At 39.0% G+C, this 20,243-nt stretch overlaps 1 protein-coding gene across 1 annotated transcript in view; it reads left to right on the top strand.

Annotated features, from left to right (window-relative positions):
* Nsrp1 (nuclear speckle splicing regulatory protein 1) overlaps positions 1-20,243 on the top strand; it is a 33,665-nt gene that overhangs the window by 10,919 nt on the left and 2,503 nt on the right. The window contains exons 3-6 of the mRNA NM_001037189.1: positions 12,436-12,492; positions 16,820-16,948; positions 18,462-18,669; positions 19,440-19,548. Coding sequence (NP_001032266.1) covers positions 12,436-12,492; positions 16,820-16,948; positions 18,462-18,669; positions 19,440-19,548 — 503 coding nt within the window. The remainder of the gene's footprint in view (positions 1-12,435; positions 12,493-16,819; positions 16,949-18,461; positions 18,670-19,439; positions 19,549-20,243) is intronic.

Raw genomic sequence — 20,243 nt, 5'->3', positions numbered from 1 at the left:
TAAACATTTGGAACTAGTTAAGTGTTCCAGACTTTATGATAAAGTGGATTAGTTCATGTTATATCAGGCCTGCAGTTTACAGTTACTCTTGTATAGCTTCGAGGACAGTTCTAAAGACCCCCTCTGGGCTCTTTATGATGCTGTGCCTCAGTTGTAAACTTACATGGCCTTCAAGATCCCTTGGAGTGTATTAGAACTTTGTTTTTATTTTCTGACAGGGTCTCACCATGCATGTTGGCTAACATCAAACTTGTGACTTTCCTGCTTCTGCCTTCCAAATACTAGAATTACAAGTCTGACTCAACGTTTGGCTTACTTTGGGACTTTCAAAACTGTCCCTTTTAGCATGCTTTCTTGCTTGCTTGTTTTGAGTTAAATTCTCAGGTTTTCCATTTATTGCCCAAACTGGTCTCAAACTCCTGGACTTGAATGATCCTTCTACTTCTTCCTCTTGGGTAGCTAAGAGTAGGCATTTCCCAACATGCCAGGCTGTGGTTAGCATATTATTTATTCCAGTCGTTGTGATAAATTAGCATTAGCCTTCTGAAAGTAACTCATTCTTGCTTTCCCCCGTTGTTCGTCACTAGTTCTTTTGCTCTTGCTTTCTGTTTCTGAGCTCTTTGGCTTTCTGAGTTTTTAACAAGTGTTCTTAGGAACATTATTTCCTAAGTTTTAATGGTAGAGTAGTGCTTGCCTTTTGGTTTTATCATTGTAAAACCTACCCCCAAAAAATTGTATTAGATGTTAAAGTTATTTGCTGTTTTCTTTTTTCTTTCTAGTATCTGTTACTGTTTTGGATCGTACTAATAGATTTTCCTAAAGTGAGGCCACTTTTAAATACTAACATTTAGCTCACTTAGTCTTGATATATATGTGCAACTTTTAAATTGCACAATGTAACGTAAAATACATCTTTATTAATTTAAAAAATTACTGTATTTTATGTGCACGTATGTCTACGCACTGTTTGCATGCCTAATTCCCTGATGAGGAGGCCAGAAGAGGGCAACTGATTCCCTTGGAATTAGATTTATTGAGAGTTTTAAGCTAATATGTGGATGCTGGGAATTGAACCTGTATCCTCTGGAAGAGCAGTCAGTGCTCTTAACTGTTAAGCCATCTTTCCAGCCCCCACTGATTTTGGTTTTTGGTTTTTGGTTTTTGGTGGGGTTTTTTTTGTTTGTTTGTTTGTTTTAAGATTTATTTATTTATTTATTATATATAAGTACACTGTAGCTATCTTCAGCTACACCAGAAGAGGGCATCGGATCTCTTTACAGATGGTTGTGAGCCACCATGTGGTTGCTGGGAATTGAACTCATGACCTCTGGAAGAGCAGTCGGGTGCTCTTAACCACTGAGCCATCTCTCCAGCCCTGGTTTTGTTTTTTTGTAGCAAAATTTCATGAATAGTCTGGGTTGGCCTTGCACTTGCTATGTGACCAATAATGATTCTCTTGTCCCCACCTCATGGGTTCTTTGTCATCACACCTGCCTTCTTTCTCTTAAATACTAGCCTTTCTAAGGGGTTGAACACGCTCTCCTCTGACAGCATCTTGAGGAATACACAATCCTCCTGCCTCTTTCTTCTGTGTGCAGGGATTATAATTACAAATAATCATACTCATCTCTTGTTAGTTTTAACTTAAAGTACATTTTAAAATTTTTAAATTTTACTTAGTGCATGCATGCTTCCTATGGTACTTATGAGGAGGTCAGAGGACAACTTTCAAGTATTTGTTGGTTCTCTCTACCTGGATGGATTCTGGGGATTGAACTCTCAGACTTGACAGTAAAGCATCTGTACCCACTAAGTCATCTTGTCACCTTGTAGGTTTTGATTTCCAATATGGTAAACCTGTCCATATAGACAAAAGGTCTATATATAGCCCCAATAATATAAGGAATATAAGTCTTGGGGGAGAAATTACATTGTTGGAGCAATGTTTCTTAACCTTCCTAATACATCCATAAAATTATTTTTGTTGCTACTTCCATTAACTGTAATTTTGCTACTGTTGTGAATCATAATGTAAATTTCTGTTTCCTGGTGGTCTTAGATGACCCCTGTAAAATGGTCCTTTAACCTCCAAAGGGTTGTGACCCACAGGTTGAGAACCACTGCCCTAGGGTGTGTCTAAGGCCATCATTTGGTAAACTTTTTACTTTAGAGGGTTTTTTTGTTTGTTTGTTTGTTTGTTTGTTTTTAGGTGTGTGTGTGTGTGTGTGTGTGTGTGTGTGTGTGTGTGTGTGTGTGTGTGTGTTCAGTCCTTCTCAAATTCATATTAGACATATTTTAGGCAAGCATTCTATTATTGAGTTAGCCAATTGTACTGGGGTGGAAATTCCAGTCCCTCCTGTGTCCCCAAGATATCAGTTTGTTCCTGTATTATTTCCAACCAAGGACAGAAATGAAATATTTGCCTTTCCCAAGAAAAAGGCTATGTAAAAGTTTCCATCTGGGGCTGGGGATTTAGCTCAGTGGTAGAGCGCTTGCCTAGGAAGCGCAAGGCCCTGGGTTCAGTCCCCAGCTCCGAAAAAAAGAACCAAAAAAAAAAAAAAAAGTTTCCATCTACCTTGCTGCTTTTAATGTGAACCCCCAGTTAATCTGTCTTCTGCTATCCATATTTCTTGCTTCAAAATACCAGCCGAAGGTTGGAGAACTCCCATCTTTTCTTGCACACAACCCCTGTGGGTAGGTCGATTCCTTGCCTTCTGTCTCTGAGTTTTGGGAATGGAGGGTAACTTTTACTCTCCAGCATGATGTAGATTTCCTGTGTCATTTCAAGGGATTAGGAGGAATCTGAGGCTGCCGTGTATATTACTTTGTGGTGTGTAGCAGAGTTTGAACTTTGCTTTCCTACCTTTGGTATCTTGGATGATTGTTTCATTTCTCTTTGTCTCAGTTCCACTGCTCTGCACAGCTATAATTCCAGCACTACTGAGGCCAAGGCAGGGGGAGCCTGAGTTAGAGGCCAGCCTGGCATGTATCTCGAAACCTTGCCTCAAAACAAAACAAGAATGCCTGACCCTGTGATACCATCTATTTAAAGTTTATTTTAAAGATTAAAAATAGTTTATCTTAAGTGCCTAGTTGTGGTAGAAGTGCAGTAAGTTGAATCTGTTACTACACAATAAGACCTTCTCTGTTACAGTCATTACCAGCATTAATCACTAGTGACTGCAAGTTTCCTGGGCTGGCTCCATCCCACTTGGTGTTTGATGGTAATATTTAGTATCCTGGCTTTTTGTGGCCTTTTAATGTAATCTTAATTCCCAGTTTGGACTGTAGCTGTTAGCCCAGAGCCATTATATTAGAAATTTTTCACAAATAAGGCACCAATATTATAGTTATTTTTTGGAATTATTACTGTTCTATTGGGCTCATATACAAGCTCATTGCGTCTTTCTTGCTTATCCTATTTAACCGACAATGTTTAATTAGAAGCCAATAAAAATTTTACCTCCAAATTGCAGTTAAATAACAAAATTAGTTCATTCTATTTGTCCAAAACTGTATACATCTTCATATACTATACTGACAGGCTTTGATATTGCTTATTTCAGCTTTACCATAAAAATCATTTTTAAAAGCTTTTCCTTTATTTTTATGACATGTCTCAGTGTTTATTGTCTGACAAAAAGTAATAATCCCACATCTCACTCTTCGACTTATCAAGAGCTCAAAATAAAATAGATCAGATCACTTTCTGAAACAAAATTACTTTATTAGTTTAGTAATAATTTGAGGTTACTTTAAAGATAAGAAGCAGCATTTGGGAGGAGATTCATTTCCTGCCTCCCAGCCTTATCTGCAAGAACTACATCTTTGGTGTCAAGAGACTGTGTGTTTATAACAGAACTCTAATAAAGTCTGTCCTGGGCACACTGCACACCTGACTTGGTCACTGCCATTATCTAGGGGGTTCAAACTATTGCTTGTCTTTAAAAAGAGAAATACACTGCCAAGTATACTTCATTAAAATTGGCCTTGCATAGGAAGGATAATAAGACCTTTGGCTCTTCCCCTGAGTGTGCTGGCTGTTGCCAGCACGATTTACAGAGTTGCTTTTGAAATGGGTTTGTGTTTCTAACTGAAAAAACATATAGAAATTTGTTTATTGATAAGTTAAAGTTGGAATACACACACACACACACACACACACACACATATACTAGTGTTTTTCTATCACTAATTTTTACTGTAACATGAGATATAGATAATATGTTTGAGGTTTTTTCCTTTACTCGGGATCTTACAAAATTACAAAATTCTACCATTTTCATTATGAGAAATTCAGAATTGACCTTATATGTGCCCTTTATGCTGTTCATACTTTTTGCTGTGGCTTTTTTATCTCAGAAAAATTATCATACAAAGCAGATAAGGTGGAATTTCAGACCTGCATCCTTCATTACACATGCCTATGTAGAAATACAAGAGCTGCTACACACAGCAGACTTCTGTTCTGAGTTGCACTAACAACTGCATTTCCAGGCACACCAAAGTCTTTACTCTGCATACAACCCGTTCTGAGTTATCTCTTCGTTCCATTCCTCTTATCCTTTCTTTCATTCCTCTAATGATACTATGCTGTGATTGATAGGCAATATATTATTTTTATATACATAGTTCTTAAATTGTATTTTATTTGTTATATTATTGAATCCAGGACCTCATGCAAGTTAGGCAAATCTTCCACTTAGCCATATCCCAAATATCCCTGGGGTGTGTGAAAGTGTTTGAATTATAGCTCTCATTATTTTCAGTTAAGATTGTATCTAACTTGAGCATACACAGTGACTATTTCACCCAGCTGAGGGTAAAGACTTAAATTACTTGGAGTTTCTGCTGCTGCAGTGATGCTTTAAAAAAAAATCTTGTACATGTTCAAGTGGAACACGTGTAAGAGTTTCTTTGGGGTATATATCCAAGTGTAGGAGCTTCTAATGTTTTCTCATTAAGTTTGACATTTATTTTGTCTTTTGGTATATAAACTTTATCAAATTAAAGATTTTTAAATTATAGTTTACTTATTTTTATATGTGTATGAATGTTCTGCTTGCATGTATGTCTGTGTACCATGTGCATGCAGTTCCTGCAGAATCCAGAAAAGGTGTTGGATCCCCTAGGATTGCAGTTAGAGGCCTTTCCCACTAAACCCCCGGAGCTGAGGACTGAACCCAGGGTCTTGCCCTTGCTAGGCAAGCGCTTTACCACTGAGCTAAATCCCCAACCCCTAGAGACCATTTTAAGCCACCATGTGGATGCTGGGGATTGAATCCAGGTTTTCTAGGAGAGCAGCCATTGCTGTTAACTGCTTAGCCACCTCTCCGGCAAAATTTTTTAAAAGATTTTGTTTTTATTTTTTTATGTATATGAATGTTTGCCCTTATAAGTGTATTATGTGCCTGGTGCCTGTGGAGGCCAGAGGAGAGTTAAAGATGGTTGTGAGCCACTGTGTGGACACTAGGAACTAAACCTAGGTCTTATGGAAGAGCCGCCAAGTGCCCTTAATTGCTGAGCCATTTCTCCACCCCTCTTATTAATTTATTACTGATTTATTTTGTTCTATGTTTCTGAGTACATGCAATGCCATGGGTAAGAAGGTCAGAGAAAAACTTTTAGGAGTCAGTTCTCTTCTACCTGTTGGTCCCAGGGTTCAAACTCAGATTGCCAAGCTTGGTGGCAAGTGCCCTATCCCATTGATCCATCTCACTATCACCACACATCTTTATCAATCAAATAGATACCAAGTACATTTATGAAGCCTATTGAAATAAGAATGGTGCTATTTTTCTTCTGTTCTTGTAATCTTATTACATATCTAAATATCGCACTACTCATATTTCTGCTCGATGTCCTTTTTGAGTAAGACAATTTTAAATTAATTTTTACTTTTAATTATCTGTGGCTCTTTGGGGGTATATGCAATGACTGCAGGTGTGCTTTATCCCCTGAGCTGGAGTTGCAGGTGGTTTCGAGTTGCCTAATGTAGGTTCTAGTGACTGAACTGAGTCCTTTTAGCAGTGCTGAGCCATCTATGGAGATCACTGGTGACATGAAGTTGGTACTATTGATTGGTTAGTATTGATTATATTACTGGGGTTGGGGATCACTCCAATTGAGCTGCGTGTAGAAATACCAGAGCTAGGTTGGTTTTTTGAAACTGGGTCTCCTATGTCATTGGTTCTCAACCTTCCTGTGCTGTGACCCTTTAATACAGTTCCTTATATTGTAATGATCCCAATCATAAAATTATTTTCATTGCTACTTCATACTATAATAAATCATAATGTAAATATCTGATATGTGACCATTGAGAACTACTGCTTTAGGTGGTCCAGTCTGACACTGAAACTAGTGATTTCCCCCTCCTACATCTGGTTGAAACACCGGTTTTGATCTAGAGATAGAAAAAGGGAGGAGAAAGTATGGTCCAGAATCTCTCTCTTTTTCTTTGTTTGAGACGGGCTTTACTATGTAGTAGCCTTTGCTGTTTTGGAAGAACAGGTAGACCAGACTGGCCTTGAAGTCACAGAGTCACCTGTACTCTGCCCTCACCTCTGGCTGTGTGCCACCACTGCCAGACAGTGGTCTCGAGTCTATTGTGCTTTACATGAGAATTGCAAGGCTGGGTGGTGTAGTCTCCTAACTGCAAATTTGAACAGTGTGGGCTCTGCCCTATGGCCTATCAGGTGGGTCATAGGCAGTTATCGCGTCTTAGCATATGTGAGTCTGCTGGAGGAGGTGGGTCAGAGCTTGGGTTCTGATTTCATAGTTGACATGAAGGATGTGCTCCTGAAACAGTCCTTAAGAATTAGCTAGTCCTGAGAGGAGTATTCTCCCTACTACATCAGATATATGGAAAAGTAAGAGAATATAACTGGTGCTGTGGGTCCTGGGATGAAACAATGGCAAATAGGTCAATGTAGACCATAAGAAAATACAGAGTAGTTATCTGTATTTTTAGAAAAATAATTTAGTCTCGCAAAAAGCTAGGTGTCCCTTGCTTTCTGTTATTTATAACAGTTTATAAAAAATAAAAAAAATAGGGCTGGGCTGGAAAGAGGCTTGGTGGTTCAGAACACTCACTGGCTGTTCTTCACAGGATTGGGGTTCAAACCCCAGCATCCACATGGTGGCTCACTGCTGTCTATAATTTTTTTTTTTTTTTTTTGGTTCTTTTTTTCGGAGCTGGGGACCGAACCCAGGGCCTTGCGCTTCCTAGGCAAGCGCTCTACCACTGAGCTAAATCCCCAACCCCTATAATTTTATTTCCAGTAGATCAGGGTACCAGGTACACACTTGGTACCCAGACAAACCTTTATTCAGACAAATACCTATACACATAAAATAAAAAATAAACAGAAAAAAAGTAGCGAGATCTGGGGACATGTCTCAGTAAAGTGTGAGCTTCAAGCCTGAGGCCACAAGTTCAGATGCCCAGGACCCTCATGGAAACACACACCTATAGCCGGAGCTAGGGCATGGATTCCAGCAGATTCTGGAGCTTGCCAATCAGTGAATGCCAGCTCCAGGGGACCCATCTCAAAAACTGAGGTGGAGGCTGATAGAGACCAGACACTGACAGAGGAGAGCATCAGAAATCAGTGTCTGGCCTCCATACATTTCCATACAGGTGTGTATACACTTGTGCATTTGCACACACACAAAATGGGGATTGTTTGGTCTTTGAAAATTTAATAGGAATCTATAAAATTGCAAGGGTTTAGGGCTATAGAAAAAGAATGTTTTTTTTTATTTTTGAGTTTTTAATTTATACTTCTAGATTTTCAGATTTGTTAACAAAACTATTCCTGATAGTGTTTTTAACACTCCCATCTATTGTCATTTGTATCTTCGAAGTTTTTCTGATTGATATTACCAGAATCTTACCTAACTAATCTTTTCAAAAGACCAGCTTTTGATTTGTTCATCTTTGTATTAGTTCTTTATTAATTTCTTCTCCAGACTTGTTCCTTTTCTCATAAGAACATCCTTTTGAGCACTGTTTTAGCTGGTTCCTTGGCAAATGAGTTTCAGGAATACTTGCAGAGTACTTTGTTTTGTAATAGTCATCCCTATGTCAGAGCAGTCCAGCTGAACAAGGCAGCCTCATAAGAAAGATATGCAGTCCTGTACTCCTCCTCCCGGTTATGTGAGCCAACTGTATAGGTTTGTTTGTTTTTTTCTTTATATGTATGGCATGTATATGCATGCTAATTTTCTTGGCTGTAGGCATACGTAGGTGTGGTTGTGTATGTGTGAGTGTTCATATAGAGGCCAAAGGTTGCCTTACTCATTCAGCTACTGCCCTCTGGGGACCCCTGCTGGAATTATGAGTGGGCCATCACATCTGAACTCCAGTACTAACTCTCGAACAATTGAGTCATTTCCCTTGCCCCCTTTATTTATTTTTGGTTCTTTTTTTCCGGAGCTGGGGACCGAACCCAGGGCCCTGCGCTTCCTAGGTAAGTGCTCTACCACTGAGCTAAATCCCCAGCCCCTTATTTATTTTTAATGTGCGAGACTATGCTAGGCATGGTAGGTAGTACATGCCTGTAATTTCAGCTCTTAGGAGATTGAGACAAGAATAATAGAATAATAAGAATTTGAGGCCAGCCTGGGCTCCACAGTGAGCATCGATCCAAAAATAAAAATTAAAAGATGGAGGAATACATTAAAGTAGATAAAAAGTTTCAAGATGACTGTTCTAACCTAAAGTGAGTTGTAGTTATCATTACTCAAGTGCAGGAGAGGTTGAACCAGTGGTAAAGCTGATTAAACCAGTGCTTAGAAAAGTGCAGGGAAGCCTCTATTCTTCAGGATAGAATTACAGACATCATTCAGAAACACAAGTCAGCTAGAACATGTAAAGTCAGGTTGATAGGTTGATAGATCTGTAATCTACAACCAAAGGCAAATTTCAGTACAGCAGAGAGCAGATCCAAGCTAAACACTGAGTCTAAACATTGTAAATAAATTAAACTGTGTCTAGAATGAAAACATACTGCAGTGTAAGACTGATTTTAAGGACAGAAAGCAGGTAACCAAAAATAGAATCCAGAGTATGTAGCAGAAATAGGTCAAAGTCAAGTATATATACTACAGAGTGAACAAAAGAAGCAGCTGTGCACAAAATAGGAGCGCAGACAAAATTTCTCTCAGAGAAAGCGAGGTAACGAGTTATCTTCTATTCTTGGTTGTTCACCGAGAAATGGCCTTAGTCCTATCAAAGCACTCCTAATATAGACTGGAAAAATATACTCTCTCTCTTTTTTTTTTTTTTTTTTTTTTTTTGAGATAGGGTTTCCTATGTCGTTCTGTCTGGCCTGAGACTCACTATGCAGACTAGACTGGTCTTGAACACACAGATCTGCCTGCCTCTGCCTTTCTACTGCTGTAGCAAGAATTAAAGGTGTATATCCCCACACCCATATAGTTTCTGAAATTTTACTTCATGGAATATTCTCTCTCCCCAACCCCCCTGCATACACACTACTTTCATGGTCTATTTGAGCAGAGATGTCTTACTAGGATTCTATTTACTGGCAGTAGTGTCTTTTACATAGCAAGATCCTCAAGTGATGGTTTAAAAGGGTTAAAAACAATAAGGCCATTTTAAAAATTAAGTTAAATCTTAATTCTCCACTTCTAAAATATAGTAGTTAATAAAAATAAATTTGTGTGCTTGACTTTCTCATGCACTCAAAAGCCTAAACATGGATAATTTTAAGTCCTGACAAGATACTAAGCCAAACTTCTTTGTAGGCACTTCCCAGTTGAGGACGATTGACTTTGTCCACAGTCTGAGTTCATAGGAAAAGTCCCACACCCTCATCACAACTCCTAAAGAGGTTTTGCATTGATAATGAGTATAAATATGAGTAAATTAAGCCCATGACAGATTGCTGTGTTTTAGGATCATTAAACGGTAAATTGCTAAGTTAAAAAAAGAAGGGGAGGGGTTGGGGATTTGGCTCAGCAGTAGAGCACTTGCCTAGCAAGTGCAAGGCTCTGGGTTCGGTCCCCATCTCCGAAAAAAAAAAAAAAAAAAAGAAGAAGGGGTTCTCATCCCTTGAGTTCCCAACACAATAGATTGTAGCTTTGAGCCATTTAGAAGGAAGCATTGGTTCTTGAACTGTTTTTTATTTAGATCAGAACTATTTTGGATGTGGGTAGGCAAACTCTTTTTTCAGGAAAAAGGCAATAAATCTTGCAACCCCCACCCTCATACTTTATTAGGCACAGGACGACAGATTAATTTCTGTAAAAATGCAAATACAAAACTTTGGTTCAGCTAAAGAATATGACTGGAAAAATCAGTGTAGTGGCCCCATGTCCGTATGCTTCTCAGTGTTGCACGGCCTCTTGGTGAGAGCGTACCAGCAGCATTTGCAGAACTGCCCAGGAGGCAGTTCAGCTAAATAGTGGCTGAAAGTCTCCCCTTTAGGCCAGATCTCACCACAGTTCAGTGTAGCAAACATTGGATTGGTTGGATCCATTTTATTCTTGCAGAATATCGAAGAGTGCATAGACTAAGAAAATCAAATTAGAGTTTCTTCTCAATTGTGTAGTTCTCAGTGCCCATACCTGCCGACATCTTTTATCTTTAACCCATAGAATTATGTGCTAAGTAGAATAAATGCTAATTTTTCCTTATCTAAAACTAAAATAGACAGAAGGCTACTTACTTTGGGGCTAAGGTTGGTAAACTAAAACATTTGCTAAGGTTCAGGTTTTGTAGGCTTTTTCTTCAGGATTCTTGGTAGAAAATGTAGTTTTTAAGTATTTGTATGGGTTTTGTTTTGTTGGTCACTTTTAGGGTGGTTCAAATGTTTATATTTAATCTTATAAAATATAATCTTTAAAGGCTCTTAGAGAAAATTATTTTCGTCCTAAGTTAAAAAGGAATGGTACTCTTTGGTTCAACAAAAAGGTACCATTAATAAATATTCTCTTTAAATTTACTCTGAACTGGTCTTAGGCAGAGCTAGACTTGTTTTGTTTTTTTCCAAGTTTTTTTTTTTTTTTATTCATTTATTATATATAAGTACACTGTAGCTGTCTTCAGATACACCAGAAGAGGGTATCAGATCTCTTTACAGATGGTTGTGAGCCACCATGTGGTTGCTGGGAATTGAACTCATGACCTCTGGAGGAGCAGTCGGGTGCTCTTAACCGCTGAGCCATCTCTCCAGCCCAGACCTAGACTTGTTTATTTGCTAATGTTTAGTAGTAACTAATGAGTGTATTTTGTAGCTTGAGTGTCTTTATCTTTGTGCCCCCACCTTGAACCAGTCATATGTATGTTGTGAAGTAGGAACTATTAAATGGTAGAGATGGCGAAGGAGGGAATTTGACACATGTGAGAACAGGACTTGGATCTCTGAATCTCTTTGTGAATGTTATTTTGAACTTCTTATGTTCTGTAGTCTAGAAACTCTAAACGCTGATTCAGTGTTGACTGTAGATACATATATCAATCTTTCTTTCTTTCTTTCTTTTTTTTTTTTTTTTTTTGGAGCTGGGGACCGAACCCAGGGCCTTGTGCTTCCTAGGCAAGTGCTCTACCACTGAGCTAAATCCCCATCCCCTAGATACATATATCATAGTTTCATTTTATACATGTATGGAGTCTATTTCTTTCCATTCTTAGTTCACTGTTGCTTTCTCTGATGCGTGGAAGGAAGATAAAATCTTTGATTTGCACTAAATAGAATGATAGACATAAAATACATTGGAAATACATAGTATTCCTATGAATGTTTTAAATCGATCATCTGCCTAGACATAGTGATCCCAGCACTGAGAAGGCAGAAGCAGGCAGATCACTCCTGTAAATTCAAGACCAGTCTGTCTACACGGCAGGATCCAGGATAACCAGGGCTATAGGAGTGAGACTGTCTCAAGAGACAAGCGAAAGTTTTACTGAAAGTGTCACTTAACAAGGAGATTTGGGTTGAATGACTAATCCATTTGACAATAGTGAAATTTCTCCAAATGACTGCTTGTAAAGACTTACCACATCCTTGCAGGCTTGTCCTTTTGAAAGTAGCTGTTTTGACTGGGTTGAAGTGATATCTCGTATCCTGTAGCTTTGGTTTTGCACTCTTTTGCTCTGTGTAATACTGAGCACTTTCCATATGCCTCTTAACCATTTGAGACATGTCTGTTTCTCTTCAGCTCGTTGTTCTGTTTTATCCATTCCAGCCATATAGTGTACAAGTAACAACCAGCTTTCTCAGCATCTGTTCTGATGCATTATAATAGGGGTTAATTTGTCTCCTAACATTTAGGGGAAAGACCCTGATGTTAATTTAATTATTATTACCTTTCCACTTTTAAGTCTTAAGTAAGGAACCATTTGCCAACCAGAATACTGGAGAGGAGTTTAAATTACATAAGCAATGGTATTTTTCTGTCTTACAGGCGTCTGTGAGCGAAAGCCTTCAGAGGGAAGCTGCTAAGAAGCAGGCCATGAGACAGGTGAGAGGGAAAGAAAGAAGTGCATGCGGCCAGGTGTTTTAGTACCTGGTACAGATAAAACAGAGTAAATGTATATAATGAAATCATTATAGTTCTTAAACTGTGTAAAATGTTTCTCGGTTTATGTAGATTGCAAACTTTCTTCATAAATTTCAAAGGAAAATGTGATTGTGTCTGTATTGTGGGATGTGGATTAAAGCCAGCCTTGCTTTCTGACTCAGTAGTCTGTCAGTGGGTTGTTTGAATCGTTAGGGTTTGTTTCTTTAATAAATTGTTCTTGGAACTCACTTATCAGAAGAAAAATGTTTATCCACAGTCACAGTGATTTCACAGTTATTTTAGAATTCATCTGCCAAGAAATGGGTGAGTGGTCGGGAATTTTTTTTTTTTTTTTTTAGATTTATGTATTTATTTATGTATATGAGTACACTGTAGCTGTCTTCAGATACTCCAGAAGAGGGCATCGGATCCCATTACAGATGGTTGTGAGCCACCATGTGGTTGCTGGGAATTGAACTCAGGACCTCTGGAAGAGCAGTCAGTGCTCTAACCGCTGAGCCATCCCTCCAGCCCCTGTGAGGTCATTTTTAACAGTTGTTCTGTTAGGAGCACACCAGTGATTTTGAGCATTTCTTCCCATACATCCATTATCTGAAAACTCAGCAGTGCTTCTGACTGATTGGTACTTTTACAATAGCGAGTCTCAGCTTTCACTGTCCTGAGTATAGCGCAGGGAACATAGTTGAGAGCTCTGCTCTAGAGCACCCTTCTCCTCGCCCTCTGCCACTTTCCCACCCTGACTACCTCTGCTTTCTCCTGTTCCCAAACCAGTTTCTACCATGAAGTATTTACCAAATTGTAAGGAAATATGAACCAGGAAATGGATGGTACTTTAATAGTCTTTTTTCCCTTTTTCCTTTTGGATGTGAATTACACAGAACTAATGTTGACATTTTCATCTCTTACCTATTTCACTGGAAAAATACTGTTTGTAATGATTAAATATACCATTTTAGTGTAATATTCTAGAAAAAAAGTAATAATGCCAAGATTGTTAGCACTTAAAGAATGAGCTAGTAATGTATAGACTTTGTATGTTTATTTCTACTTTAAAGATGTCAGGGGATTGGGGCTGGGGATTTAGCTCAGTGGTAGAGCGCTTACCTAGGAAGCACAAGGCCCTGGGTTCGGTCCCCAGCTCTGAAAAAAAGAACCAAAAAAAAAAAAAAAAGATGTCAGGGGATTAGGGGGTGGGGCATTGCATGTGTGAGGTCAGGAGCTGGTTCTCCTCATCCACCATGTTGGGCAGTCTTCCCAGTCTTTATTTCTTGTTTCTGCTGCTGTGCTCCTTTCTCTGGCTTTGTCCTATCTTCCTGTCTCTGTCTCCTATCCTGGGCAACAGTACAGGGTTACAGGTTTATGCTACTACATCTGCATTTTGTTTAGTTTTTTCCTTTATTGTTTTGGCATGGGTTCTAGGGATTAAACACAGGTAGAGAGCACTTTTGCGTGCTGAGGCATTTCTCCTACCCTGGATGTGTGTGTGTGTGTGTGGGTGGGTGGGTGGGTGGGTGTCAGTGTGTCAGTGCGTCAGGAGTATGTCCTCTTCTGTCCTGTGAGTTCGGGGTGTCAGGCTCAGTGTTGTGTGCTGAGCCATCTTGCCAGCTCCTTTTCAGAGTTCTTGTTGGTGTTCTATTTACTGTAATAGTTTACATGAAAGAGTTGCATCAGTTCTTAAGAGTTAAAATTCTGGGGCTGGGGATTTAGCTCAGTGGTAGAGCGCTTACCTAGGAAGCGCAAGCAAGGCCCTGGGTTCGGTCCCCAGCTCCGAAAAAAAGAACCAAAAAAAAAAAAAAAAAAAAAAAAGAGTTAAAATTCTTAGAGTTGTATACAGTGAAGTTTTAACTAAAGTCCTACAAGAATGCTTCCCAATGTTATAATATTGTAGTCATTTTCAGGAACCATAATGACTGTTGTCCTCGGGTCTTGAAATACGGCACTACTATTGCCAGCTTTTTAAAATGTATACAGAAACATTGTAAGAAACATTGTTTTATTTTTATTATTTTTAATTATATGTGAGGTGGAAGTCCATGTATACATATCCTTGGCTAGAGTAAAAACCCAGGAGGCCCCGGGCATTGGATCCCCTGGAGTTACAGCTGGTTATGAGATGCCAAATGTAGGAGTTGGGAACCAAACTGGGGTCCTCTGCAAGAATAGTCAGCCTTAACCACTGAGCCCCTCCAGCCTCTCCTCCTCTTAAGGTTTTTAGGGGAATGCATGAATCTGTTCTATAGTTGATTGCCTTATCTGATATAATTCTTTAAAGCTGTGTATTTACCTCAAGCACTCCTATGATTTGGTTCTGTGTTTACGTAGCCCTGGCTGGTCTGGAGCCCACTGAGTAGTTGACCCTGTTCTTGAACTCTTAATCCTCTTAACTCCACCACCCACGTGCTGTGATTAGGAGCCACCACTCCCGGCTGCCTTGTTGATAGTGTTTGGTGATGACTATATAATATTTCTCCTTTTGGATTCTCTCAGCTAGTAGTGGAGGGAGTAGCAATTCACTATCACTCATTTTCTAAATATTGAGAAATTCAGAATGTGGGATCCTTGGTCATTTTAACAATGTTCCAGATATAATTTATTCATTTATATATACATTATTTGAGATTCTGAGGATTTAGTGTAGAAATCTAGGACAAACTGTCATTGTACTTAGTGATAGTGGCCCCAGGTTCAATTCTTAGTACTGTAAATCTGAGGATACCAGGTTGATTGTTTTGAATGATTTTATCACCCTTTCTCTTAGAACCACTCATGGTCTGGAGAGATGGCTCAGCGATTAAGAGTACTGACTGCTCTTCCAGAGGTCCTGAGTTCAATTCCCAGCAACCACATGGTGGCTCACAGCCATCTGTAATGGGATCTGATGTCCTCTTCTGGTGTGTCTGAAGACAGCTAGTGTACTCATGTACATAAAATAAATAAATCTTTTTTTAAAAAAAAAAATACTACTCTTAGCATCAGTAAAGAAGGCCACATAGCAATTAAAAAGTAAATGCGCACAGCTGTGCATTTCAGAAACCGATTAGCTCTAATGGAAGAGTATGATTTGTGGAGAGTAAAAGGGTAGTAGCATTGAACATCCTGTTAGGAGTTAAGGGCTGGAGAGATGGGTTGGCAATTCAAAGTACTGGCTGCTCTAACGGAAGACCAGGATTCAGTTTCAGCATCCACTCGGAGGCTCCCAACCAAAGGTAACCCCTGCCTCTATCAGGGATTCCCCTCCCTCTTCTGGCATCCTTGGGCACTATGTGTTGCACAAACATGCAGGCAAAACACATAACATGAAATAAAATAAATCTAAAAAAGAAAAGAGTTGAAAACTACAGTGTTTTATTAGACTCAAAAGAAACACAATATTAGAAGTTAAATTTCTCAGAAATGGCTTCATTTAAGATAGGGTTGAGCTAGCTCTGAAACGCAAGGTAACTTATTTATTTTTATAAATGTGTAAGTGTTTTGTCTACATGTATGAATGTATGTATGAGTCATGTGCCTAATGTCCTCAGAAACCAGAAAAAAGCATCAGATCTCCCGGAACTGGAATTATGTCTAGTTTGAGCCAACATTTGGCATATGCTGGCAATTGAACCCAGATCCCCCGCAAGACCCCTGGGCCATCTTTCTAGCCCCTAGCTAAGATTTTGATATGCTGTAAGAGGAAGAACAAAATAGAAACATAATAAAAGCAGAGGACTCTATATGATTAATAATATGGTTCCCACTTAATTCTGTATTTGGATCTTTTTCTTTTCATGTTAGTAACTTTTAACCTGTTTCCTATGATCTTACATTTGAAAACTAAACAATGCATTAGGAAACCTCATTTATTAAATGTGACATAAAACTTAAGCCAGGGCTACATGCAGCTCACTCGTGCCTTTGACTTTTAGACTCCTGGTGTGGATAATTGTAAGTAAAGATGTCGTCATTAGTTTCCAGTGAACACTTACTCTGCCAAACTGACTGTAGATGCTTCAAGTTTATTAAGTTATCACAACTTAGGGGAGAGAGTTGATCGTCACTCTTTTAGGTGAGGAAAATTAAAGCACACAAAGATTGAAGCAGACCTGCTCAGAGTAAGTGGAGTCAGGGTTTGCACCCAGATGGTTCTCTGTAGAGTTTTCATTCGTATTTCCTGCCTTGAAATGTGATGGTACAGGTTATTAAGATAAGTTTCTAGTTTCTCAGTCTTTCTCAAAAAGACTTTTAATGTTGACTGACTCATATTTTTTAAACATTTACCTTTTTAAAGACCAAACTGGAGATTCAGAAAGCTCTTGCAGAAGATTCTACTGTGTATGAGTATGACAGCATTTATGATGAAATGCAGAAAAAAAAGGAAGAAAATAACCCCAAACTGCTTATGGGGAAAGATCGAAAGGTTAGTAGCCATAATCTGATCTTGACCTGGTTTTTTTTTTGTTTTGTTTTGTTTTTTGTTTTGTTTTTGTTTGCTTTTTAATTTTAGTTATTGAGGTGAGAAACAAGAGTTCTAAATTATTGATTTGATTGTTAGAATCTAGATCCTGGCAGTGGTCACGTGAATTATCTAGTGTTGTGGTTTGCCCTGAAGTTACTGTATTTTGATGCTAATTCCACTGCCCCAAGGACAGTTGCCTAGTCTCATACTCAGGACTCAGGTGACTTCACCAGAACCACCCCTCCATTGAATTTGTAAAGTACAGGTGAGGGGCAGGTACAGGATAGAAGGAGGCCTGTCATTGGAGGAGAAGGAAGGATGGGCTGGAGAGAAGTTTGAAGGAAGAGGAGGAAACTAGGAGAGAGAGGAGGAGAAGAGGAGATGGAGAGAGGGGAGAAGCCATGGCAGGTGATGTTAAGATTCTGCTCTGTGTATTTACAGGTTGTTATTAATGTTCTCAAGGGATGGATGGTACCGGGCTTTGTATGTTTAAGTGGGCAATTATATTTCACCAATTGGATCTAAGATTATTGTGTTGTGTGTTCTTTTATGTGAGGGTTTGAGTGTAAGAAAGTGTGCGGCTGGGCTGTGTTTCCGCCAAGATATCTAGCAAATATCTTGGGGCACCGAGGTGTAGACCCAGCGGGGTAAAAGACACCATTACTCTTTTTATTTTTATATTTTTACAACAACAATCTAGTATTTTTTTTAACCTTGAAACTTTTGCAAATAATTTTTTGAAAATTTTTCTTTAGCTATTCAGTATAGTAGATTTTATACTGCTCCTGATTTGTTTTCTGACCCATTCATTTGTTGAATTAAGACTATCAAATAGGCTGGCATAGTAGCACACACTTTAATTGCAGTACTTGGAGACAGGCAGGTGGATATGAGTTGAAGGCCAGCCAGGGCTGTATAGTGAGTGTGAGAGACCCTGTTACAAAAATACCTTTTTCTAGAACAGGCCTGATGGCATATGCCTTTGGGAGACTGAGGCAGGAGGCTCAGAGAATGAGAAGAGCCATCCTTGGGAATATAGCAAATTAAAGAGGAACTTGGACTGTGTCACGCATTATCTTAATAAACTAAAAAGAAAAGTAAGAACTAGACATGGTGGCTCACAGCTATAATCCCAGCACTGAGGAAGCTGAGGCAAGAATATCACCATGAATCTGAGGCCAAGTCTATACAGTTGGGGAGGACGGTGTCTGTGACCCTTACCTGCCGTGACCTGGATGATAGCCTGAGCTGGCCTTGATCCTGCCTTTGACTCCCAAGGGCTGGGTCTACAAATGTGCACCTACCTTCATTCTCTCTGCTACACTTAATTTTTAGTAGCAACCATTTCAGTAGTAATTTTGCTAGCAAATTTATTTTGAGTTTTAAAAGACAGACCTATTTATGTTAAACATTTCTATACTAATGGGTGTCCTTTTTTTCCCCCTTTTTCCTAAATAATTTTATTTTTCCCTAGCCCAAATATATTCACAACTTACTAAAAGCAGTCGAGATCAGGAAAAAGGAACAGGAAAAGAGAATGGAAAAGAAAATACAGAGAGAACGAGAGATGGAAAAGGGAGAATTTGATGATAAAGAGGCATTTGTGACATCTGCTTATAAAAAAAAACTTGAAGAGAGAGCTGAAGAGGAGGAAAGAGAAAAGAGGGCAGCTGCCCTGGAAGGTAAGGGAGGGGAGCATTGCAGATCGCCGTCTGAGGCCCCTGCACAGTCTCCTGCCGGTCACACTGTTGTGAGCATGGCGTATGTGTCAGGATGAGACACAAAGGCACAGCTGAACCCTTAAGTAACTTATTTTTATTACACATTTCATTTAGTTCTTATTTTATTAAACTATGATCATGATAAGCCACTGTATTAGAAATTCCAAATATAAAGGCATAACAACATTACATTCTCCAAAAACATATATAAACTTTAAATTCTAATTACATATTCTGGGATGAGAAAATGTTTAACATTAACTGGGCAGTTAGAAAAATAATCTGATTAATAATCAGAGCCAAGAATATTTAGCTATTGAATTTAGTGCTCTGGTGGTCAGTTTCTCAAGATCAAACTATGTTGTGTACTTATCAGTAATTTAATTGTTAAATGCTACTCAACTTGAAGTGAAAGAAAACTGGAACTGTGAGGTTGTATCTGGTCAGAGAGATGGCTCAGCAGATAACGAAGCTTACTACCAAGCCTGACAACTTGAGTTCGACCCCTGGCACCTAAATGATGGCAAGGGAGGGCCAACTCCCACAGAGTATCCAGTGGTCTCCACATGCATGTAGACATAAAAGTCAATTAAAAAACATGGAAAGGTTCTCCCTAACTCCTGATCTAGGAATGTTTCCACATCCTTGTGTGATATATGCTCCCACAAGAAAAAGTTGTATTGAGCTTCGCTGAATCCGTATTCTTAATTTACCTTTGCATTCCTTCTCAGCACGTTTGGATGTGACCAAGCAGAAAGACCTCAGTGGATTTTATCGGCATCTATTAAATCAAGCAGTCGGTGAAGAGGCAGTTCCTAAATCCAGCTTTCGTGAAGCCAGGTAAGAGGTGGAATATTTAAAAGAAAGATACCTTGACAGTCTGAGGTTACATGACTTGGGACTTATTTTAAACTCTTGAAACAGAAGGGTACAGTGTTGTGTATTATATTGTTAGCTGACGTGGCGTGATTGGATGAAATGTGTGTTTCTTAATTTTTTTTTTAAAGATGTATTTATTTATTATATATAACTACACTGTCTCTGTCTTCAGACACACCAGAGAAGGGCACCAGATCTCATTAAGATGGTTGTGAGCCACCATGTGGTTGCTGGGATTTGAACTCAGGACCTCTGGAAGAGCAGTCAGTGCTCTTAACCACTGAGCCATCTCTCCAGCCCCCGTTTCTTAACTTAAAAACCTGACATTTTGTTCAAAATGGTTTTTATTCTACAGTTCACAAAAAAAATATTAGTTTACATCAGAACATTTAAGTGCATAAAATTTCTGAATATTTGTTTTATGAGTCTTATATATGACCTAAAAGAAGAAAAAAACAGGGCTGGAGACATGGCTCAGAGGTTAAGAGCACTGACTGCTCTTCCAGAGGTCCTGAGTTCAATTCCCAGCAACCACATGGTGGCTCACAACCATCTGTAATGGGATCTGGTGCCCTCTCCTGGTGTGTCTGAGGACAGCTCGGTGTATTCATATAAATAAAATAAATAATTTTTTTTTTAAAAAGGAAGAAGAAACA

Source organism: Rattus norvegicus, chromosome 10, assembly GCF_036323735.1.
Source record: "Rattus norvegicus strain BN/NHsdMcwi chromosome 10, GRCr8, whole genome shotgun sequence".
Taxonomy (NCBI): Eukaryota; Metazoa; Chordata; class Mammalia; order Rodentia; family Muridae; genus Rattus; species Rattus norvegicus.
This window is presented reverse-complemented; position numbering and strand designations above follow the sequence as displayed.